Raw genomic sequence first — 9,686 nt, forward strand, 5'->3', positions numbered from 1 at the left:
ATAAAACCAAAATAAATCAAAATACAAAAGCATTTTATCATGCAATACTTTGATGTATTTCGAAATGCGAACAGAAATAAGATGTTTTAACTGTTTAAGTTCTCCTTGTTGTCAGCACATTTCTATTTTTAGTATCCAAATATGTTTTAATTAACCTGAAGTGATATTTCTTAAACCTTAAAAATTTTCAACCACATTATTCGAGAGATTGATTGGATAGAACTTGACAAGGAAGCTCAAGTATGAGCTATATATTCTGTGAAGGTGAGTCGTTTAAAAATCAGACCCAGCAAAGGAGAAGAAGGTAAGAATTATATTTAGTTGAAATATTTGTTTTGGAAAATGAAAGAAAAAGGTTTGTTTTGGCTAAGTGTGATAAAATATAAAAATATAATCCCAAAGATAAAAATTACAGACAAATAATTATCAGTGTGTACGAAAGTTTTTGTTTTATGTACTTTTTGTATTTTCATAGTATTGGAAATAAGATACAGGGATTAGCAGTTAGTAGTATAATATAAAATTTTAAATGATAAGGGAACAGTCAAGAGAACATTTTGGAAATTGGAGCACAAGTTATGTGCCCTTGTAGGCTAACTAACATGATTCTGCTCACTAGAGATATTTCAGCAGTAAAGATGACATTTTCTTTTCCAGGGAACTATTATCCTTGTTTAGCGATTAAAAAGGTAATACTTAGAGACAGAAGAATATTATAATTGGAGATCTTTTAATCGAATATCTTGATATGAAAAATAAGTCTGTTATGTTGTCAATTACTAATTAAACTAAATTAAAGTAATTGAGATGTTCTGTTAAAATATACTTCAAGAAGTTTACCCAACAAAAATACTTGTATGGAGTAAAAAGTTCATTTCTGTCCTTTTTAGATTTGAATATGAAGACTTTGGTCGTGTTGTGTGCAGCTGCATGTATTTCCCTTTGTCGAGCAGTTGAGGTATAGTGACCATATATTCTTTTGAAATGCTTTATTCTAATAGTGTAGGGTAATAAACCATTCCTCAAATTCTATATAATAATTGTTTTGACAAATAGTCTTTCTGACACTGCATTTTGCAGTTTCATCATTACCAAACCCATATGTTGGATTCGTCGTCTTTTTTGATACTTGATCTTAAAAATGGAAAGGTGAGAACACCTTTGTCTTTTAAGTCTGTATTATGATTTACTTTCTCATAATCTTCAAACTATGATTTTCTTCATAGGTCGATGAAAGTGTTGTGGCGACGAGTGAAGGTGAATTGTTTCATGTTGAGAACATTATTGACAACAACAGAAGTATCAGCATACTAAAGAAACAAGGTGAAACCGTAGAAATAGAATCATCGGATGAAAATAAGGTAAGCGTTCTTTTTAAATAAGTTATGTATAATCACCACTCCTTAACGTCGATTCAACTGAAAATTAAATCACCAAATACAAAAAACAAAACAAAACTACAGTAAGAAAAAGTGTTTGATATAACGGACGTGATGAATAAACTTATAACGTATTTGATCAAGTTGGTTCGATGAAATCATTTAGGACTACAATCGTCAATCAGTTATTAATTAAAGAAACATTACCGTTCATTGTTGTTTTTGTGTTAGATTTACAGCCAGCTTCTTACTTATAAATTACCACTGATTATCTGCGTAAATGAATTATCGCTTTTAAACACATTATATTCATATGTCTCAGAATGTGACGTTTTTGTTCTCTACACTGCTCCGTCGGATCAAGTTAATACAGGGAAGATAAAGTTAGCATATAGAAGGGTCAAAATAATTCCCGACGATGCTAGACTGTAAAAATTGCAAAGCAAAATTTTGGTCGTTCCATCCGCGGAACTTGAACTCGTACCGGCTTTCCCCGGCCGGATCATTCCGCCTTGTAGGAGAAATCTACGGTTGTTACTTAGTACACGATGTATGGTAGTACGGGACAGCTCATCTTGGTTTTATTTTGTAGTATAGTGGATTAAATTAATTATACACGTCACAACAAATCAATATCATCTTTGCCCTGTAATAATTGTTTTCAATGTTTTTTAATAACAAATTGAATAGCAGTTTAAATCAAACGATTAATTTGTTGTTATTTTGTTATTGTTTTAGCGATACACAATCGTTAAAAAGAATGAGACGTGTATTGTAACATTTAATCAGGTATGTAATATTAAAATACAAAGTTACATTAATAAGGGTACTGAAAGTAGATTTAAATTTCAATTAGTATACAAACGCACTAAAGAAGAGTTCCATTTCATTGCAGAAAACAACGATTATTTGTATCACTCCCAATTGTAACATTTTAAGTTATTTGTTTTGATTCAATTGACCGTGAAGTTCGGACCGCTTTTTCATTTTCTGCGGTTTACTATGCAGTAGTAAAGTAAATATGTTTGTTGTCTTGTTATCTTTTGAAATGTGTTTTCCTTTTCCTTTTTTTCTTTGTACTTGCTTTTGAATCTAGATGTAAAAACGGTCTTAGTGTGTAAGCAGTTTACAATAATGTCGCATTGATTATACTTTTAATACATTTGAAGGAAAGCCAGACTGGTTGTCATGAAGCATTCGATCATGATGATCGCTACACAAACGACGAAATACAGGAGATTGTTCAGGAATGCCAAGGCAACAGAATTGATTATGTAAAAGCTGTGTCATGCACCAATGGTAAGCTATCAAAATTTTCATTTGAGTACTTAACAAGGACGTGAATTCGGATGAATGTCGGTAAACAAAATTAATATAATGGGCTCATTTAAAATATATTGTTTTTCCCCTTCAGGTTCGATCCAGAAGAGGGCCTGTTATTATCGGTGTATTTACAGAATCATCTGGAGAAGAATCAATGGAAGATGGTACTACTGGATTTATAGAATCTGTTACAGATACTGCTCATAATGAACTATTTCGAAAATTCTTTTCCTCTCTTTCAATATGTTTTCTTTCTGTTCAAAATACTTATAAAGATACATTGGTTTCTGTCTTCTATGTACAAGAAAACTGCGTGCATTAACTATATTTGATTGGTTATCAAAATGATCTATTGATTGACTTGAATGTACAAAACATCGTATACTTTATTTACCTTTGAAGTAAAAAGCCGAAAATTATAATAATATCTAATATTTTTTCAAGGTGGTAATTAAGACTATACTTGAACGTACTTAAACACACTTTTTTTGAAAATAAAAATTATGCACATGTCTCTGTGTTTATAGTATTATTTTACAATACTTTGTCTTCTATATATTGTTGTTGAATGAAAATAACAAAGGGAAAATAGCATTTTAAAAGTATAAATAAAACGAAAAAAATGTTGAACACAAACTTTGTATCCAAACATCCGCTACAAATCGAGGTGCCTAGAAAAAATATGTTTCTTATAAACACATATCGTAATGAATTAAATAGTTTTTCACATGCTGTAAAAATAGAGTGGTTAATGTTAATATCAAATTTGGAGTTAAATACATTGTAAGTAGATATAATGTCCGTCCTGCCGTTGACTTCCTACTTTCCTTTCGCAGAGGGGTTACAATCTCTTATCCCCTACTCCCTCCACAATTCTGAATGGTATATAATGAAACATTCACACAATCACAATTACATATTCCAATTATTGTCTTTTTTTCTGTTTATAAAGGAGTTGTACTCGATCTCATTAGTTACAATCCTAATTTGACAATTTTTTATAGTTCGTTTTTTTGTTGTATTCCCCACAACTGTCTCAGATCGGGGGAGGGGTGACAAACTTGTTAACATCCGCCACATACTTTATATACATGTCCCAAGTCTGGCACCTGTACTTTTTAAAAGTTGGAAAAATTTTTAAAGTGGTCAAATAAAAGACTGAAAGTTACTTATAAAGTAATGATTTACCCTCTGAAGATATTTTGTTCTAAAAGTCCATCAGTTTATAATTTCTTATTTCGAAAAATTTCGAAAATTAACTTACCATTAAAAGTGGCATTTATTTGATTTATTTAATTGTAGTTTAAAATGTCATTTCACACATCAAGATAAAAAGTTAAAAGCTTGTGTCAGAGAAAGATTAATCAAGGAAATCAAGGTCAAAGCGGAAATCAAACGAATGTAATCCTTGGACAACGACCAGACATAGACAACAGACATACACAACAAAGGATATGAAGAAACTAAAATCACACATACAAAGTAACAAAAGCAAATGAGCAACTCGGACTCCACTAAAATCTGGGAGCATGGACCAGGTGCACCGGTAGGGTTAGCGTCCTCTGCATTTCTAGTAACATCCGCCAAGTTGCTCATAAAAATTCAAGTCTTGGGTAGACGGAAGAGGAAAGGAAAACTATGCTAGGCTTAGTGGTCTGGGGCGCTGGACCTTGTGCAGGCTGTGTTGCCATAAATGTCACAGCGGTACGAGTTCGAGTCCCGCGAAGGGAACGACCAAAAATTTGCATCGCAAATTTGACAGTTCTAACATCTTTGGGAATTTTTCAGACCTTTATATAGATATATATAGGATAAGGTCCACGTTTGAAGCAGAAGAGGTTCTATCAGTTGTGTCTTTCATTTCATTTTGTTAGATCAAATGTAACTTATCCTTGAAACTAAACTAGCAGCAGTTATAAGATATAATTATCTTTATATTATATATATCATATAATTATTAACACAAATTTTAACATCGACAATTTATTTAGCAGATGGAGTGCTTTAGAAATACACAACAGTTTCAAATAAACACTCTTTACTAAAATTTTATTCCATTTTTAGTCGACATTTTATGCACACTTATTATTACCCTTGAGTATATATAAAATGTACCGTCAATACCAGCAGTCCTAAATATCTGAATGGACATCATATTTAGATATGAAAAAAGGAGGATGATTATCCTCGGGGCCTTTAATTCGATTTGTTATTTCTGTGATAATTCATCTTAAATACCAATTATACGAGAGGCGATGATATTCGAAGTTTCTAAATTGAAAATTTTGACTTTTCTTATAAAATGATCAATTACATTTACAAGAATGTCTTGAATTTTCAACAGAAACGAATATTTTAAAGCTCTGAAATTTCATGTTGAAATTAGAGACTAAAATATTTTCAATACTTCAGTATTCATGCTCTGTAAATTTGAAGTTTGACCACAAGTAAAATTCTATTTTACCACAGATTTTTTACGAAAGATAATTTCATCAAATTTCGATCGATATATATGATACTACTGATACAATAAAGCTGTATCTTGAGTTGTCGGGTGATTGAAAATTATAATTAACTTGTAAGTCACTAGCCAACTAATCCGTATAATTTCAAAATCAGAAAAAAATGGTAAGTTTGGAAGTTGTTTTGACTAAGAGTAATCAAGGGAACCAAAGTTATAGCGGTAATCAAAAGAATGTAATCCAGGGACAAAGACCCGACATAGAAAACAGACATAACAACAAAGTTAATAAAGTAACTAAAATCATACATACAAAGTAACAAAAATGTAAAATGTAATATATTGTTGATAAATGGAAAATAGCTGTGCCTATAGTATTATGCTAATGACGACTTTAAGTTACTGTTTGGTTTATCATTACCCATTAGGATGTCAATTTAATTTCAAATATATCACTGCTTATCAGGCGTCAATTTCACAAAAAGTCGTAAGTGTGAAATTGATCGTAAATTATGACGTCACAATGCTATTTTAGGATGTGACGTCATTACTTATGATCAACTTTACATTTACGATTTTTTGTGAAATCGACACAAGAAGCTTTAGTTCTTCCCGTTTGACCAATTTTGCACTGAGCACTAGAATTACACACGCATAGCTTTACACAGTAAGGACTTGAAAAAAACACCAAGTTATTAACAAAGTGATTTGGTTATGATCTTCTTGTGTAATTAAACGTGTAAGACTTGCTTTAAAGTACAATTATTGCCTTTTCATTCTTACTTTATAATAAAAACATATATTAATATATCAACTTAACCATTTCTTGTTATTGATCTTAATTTTTTTTATTTATCTATCATCTTCATACATTTTTAAAAGCCAGTTATTTTATGTTCATTAAAAAGTAAATCCGGTTTGATGAAATTAGTCATTGCTGCTGAAAATTTTGGGTCGATCCCCATCGACTTAATTAAACATTTGAATAAAGTGGATTTTTTCAGTGCAAATTTGTTGCAAATTAGATTATGTTTGTTTGTTGGGGTTTAACGTCCGAGCAGCAATATTTCAGCTATATTCAGACGAGCAAATTAGATTAAATGAGCGGTTAAATTTGTAATAAATCTACAGATTTTATCATTCTGTCATTGGCAAACCATTTATTCATTTCTGATTTTTTTAATATTGAAAAAAAAATAAATGTTTTTTTTTCGTTGTAGATAAAATTGTGTATTTAGTCTAATAATCACATATTCAAAAACGACAAAGAAAATAAAATGGCTTTGTACAATCTTATTTACTGAATCAACGATAAAAATAATAAAAAATGGCCGTCGTTTGATCTGCAATAACAAGAAACAAAACAATTATTATCTTAGAGTAATACGTGTATTATTTTTTCATCTAAAGTGGCTTTGTACTGTATTTTACTTGTTGCCTGTTGTATATATATATTGAAATTATAGGACCTGTTAGTTTAAGTTTAAATATTAAGTTAAATTTGTGTATGAATTAAGAATATTGACCATCTTGAGATGCTTTAGGACATTTTTTGCAATGTATAGCAATAATTTAGAGGTAACTTTCGCTTGATACTTTTCAATCCTAGTAACATCGCATTTACCCAAAAAACCTTGAGATACAGGATACTTCAGACACTATGAAGTCAGCCTCATACCTTAAATCACACTTAGAGATCGATGGTAAAGGGAAACTATTGACCAATCTATACAACAAACGTGACAAACTTTTTATTCCGTATTCTTCGACACCTGCGTATGGAGTGTTCATAACTCATACATTATGCCTGAGCTTGCCGAAACTACGCAGACTTTTTGTATCGCGCTAGAACTCTAACAAATAGGCGTCTGGAACAGGGTTATGTTGCTACAAGATTGAAGTCATCACTACAAATGTTTTATGGTCGTTATCATGAACTCGTGGATCGTTATGGTGTATCCATCTGCACCATGAAAACTGATTTATTCAACGGGTCATAGTTTTCCTTTCCTCGTTAGTCTACCCCGGACTTGCCTTTTTATGAGCAACACGGCAGGTGTTTCTTGAAAAGCAGAGGACGCTTACCCTACCGGTGCACCTGGTCCATGCTCCCAGATTTTAGTGGAGTCCGAATTGCTCATTTGCTTTTGTTACTTTGTATGTATGATTTTAGTTACTTTGTGTTCTTTGTTGTGTATGTCTGTTTTCCATGTTTGGTCTTTGTCCCTGGATTACATTCTTTTGATTACCGCTATAACCTTGGTTCCCTTGATTACTCTTTCACGAATTTCTTTCCATCTGTGGCAACATCCCTTCTGCACCTGCGCATGGAGCTTTCATTTCACAACTTATACCTTATGCCAGAGCTTGTCGTATCTACGCACTTTTTGTATCGCCCTAGACTTCTTATAATTAGGCTTCTGGAACAGGGTTATGTTGATACAAGAAGGAAGTCATCACTATAGAAGTTTTATGGTCGTCATAATGAACTTGTGGATCGTTACGGGGTATCCATCTACACCATGCCATGAAAACTGATTTGTTTAATATGTCTTAGTTTTCCTTTCTTTTTTCGAGTAGCCTGGACATCAATTTTTATGAGTAACTCGGCGGGTATTTCTAGAAAAAAACCGTTGCGTCTGGTCCATGCTACCAGTTTTTAGTGGAATCTGAGTTCTACATTTACTTTTGTTACTTTTTATGTATCATTTTGGTTTTTGATGTTCTTTGTTTTGCGAAGGTCTGTTTTCAAAATCAGGTCTTTGTCCCTGGGTTACATTCTTTTGATTTCCGCTAGAACCATGGTTTCCTTAAATACTCCTTCGGTACTTTAATCATAATGTGGTTTATCAAATTGATATTTCTATGTGTCAAGTATTGATAGATTTTGTGTTTGGTCTAAATAGCGTGTCTTAATGTTTTATTTTCTATTAATTCGTGAAATTACTGCAAAATGTCTAATTCCAATGGCATAAAGATTATATTATATATCAATTTACCATTATTAAGAAGTATGAATGGACAAGGCGTTCCGGAGTATAGTTGACAAAGAAGTATTTACGCATAATGTCAACTGAGAAATCATTCTTTTTAAATATCGTGACGGTCGAAAGATTTAAGTTTGTCCAAAGGTTTGAAACATTTTATTGAAATTCCGAAAATTGAATGCTTATGTGTCCAATTCAATGCTCTAATGAGGAATTTCTCTTGAATAACATAGCTTAAAACTCACTAACTCCAAGATCATAACCTAGGAGTAAAGATAAAACAGGACATAAACAAAAAGAAATAAATATATACAGGGATTAAATGAAATGCATGTGAAAAAATGTAAGTAAATGATGCAACTAGACTTCGTAATAACGACTTACAAACCTTGACCCAGTGAATCATAAATTTCTTGTCAGTGTTTGCCATCAAGCGCAATCAAGAGCGTACATGTTAAAAATAAAAATAATCTTAATTGTGCATATGTTTTATAATAAATGTTTATAAAGTGATTTGAAAACATATGGTTTATTTTACTTGATATATGCCTTTAGTTTTGCGTTGTGTTGACGTCTCCTGATTGGATAAAACCATTCGCAAAATAAACGATGCAGCAAGACGCAAATGAAGCCCAAAAATAGTAAATCTATTCCCCATTGCTGAAAATATCTGTAGAAGACAATAAAGGAAAATTTATCCGCAGATAACAACAATATAGAACCAGTCTATTGTTTAAGGAGCATTATTTTAAAGGATCTTTTTTTTTAAAAAAAAAAAGATAGCTAAACAATTGTTGTCATAAGACAGTGGAAATAATTACAAGAAAGCCTAAATAAAATTAGTTTTTTTAGTTATAGTCCTACGACAGAAAGTTGCACCATTTGTGTATGAAAATAATTTAAGTCGAAAATTGAGAATCCAAAATATGTTGAAAAAAAGGAGAAACCAAAACAAACAAAAATTTGAGAGGAAGAAAATGTAAAATCGGGGTTTACATCAATAAAAATTAAAATTCAACGAAGTTTCATGAATATGGGTGCAAGTCCATAAACGATAAATTATCCATTTTTTATGGAAAAAGACCTATAACACGATAGATATCAATGAATCAGAAATTTATATATTTCCAGAATAAAAAAAAAATCATCATGTTCAAAACAAATGTTCAAAATATAAATGTACTTTAAGTTACTTTTTCTGCTAACTCTGGTTACAAATTAACTATAACAAAACACAGATCTCATGTTGATCTTTCTTTCTAATGCATATCCAACCTTTAAATAAGATAATGTCATAAATTCATATTAACATAAGCAAACAACAGCAATCTCCAGGGTCATCATGGAGTGTTATGGATGTCAATAATCAACAAAGCAAAGAAAGTTGAGAAGGAAGATTAAATCTAATTTTATTTCAATATATATCAACTAATCGCATTTATCTTTTTAATACTTTTACAGGGTCATTCTGAAATTTAATGCTTTGATGGGTGTAAAATTGGTTCCGCTCGAATGAAAACATCCTTTTGATATTTA

The 9,686-nt window shown here is 31.3% G+C and overlaps 1 protein-coding gene across 1 annotated transcript; it reads left to right on the plus strand.

Moving 5' to 3' along the window:
- Positions 1–226: 226 nt before the first annotated feature.
- Positions 227–3,214, plus strand: LOC148629074 (uncharacterized). Its single transcript, XM_088543414.1, has 7 exons — positions 227–304; positions 658–689; positions 891–958; positions 1,227–1,361; positions 2,118–2,168; positions 2,549–2,678; positions 2,794–3,214. The coding sequence occupies exons 3-7, from the start codon at positions 899–901 to the stop codon at positions 2,907–2,909; spliced, it is 492 nt and encodes a 163-aa protein (XP_088399540.1). The 5' UTR covers positions 227–304; positions 658–689; positions 891–898; the 3' UTR covers positions 2,910–3,214.
- The last annotated feature ends 6,472 nt before the right edge of the window (positions 3,215–9,686 follow it).

Source organism: Perna viridis, chromosome 1 (genome assembly GCF_037379345.1).
Source record: "Perna viridis isolate PV_CMFRI_1.1 ecotype Kerala chromosome 1, ASM3737934v1, whole genome shotgun sequence".
Lineage (NCBI taxonomy): Eukaryota > Metazoa > Mollusca > Bivalvia > Mytilida > Mytilidae > Perna > Perna viridis.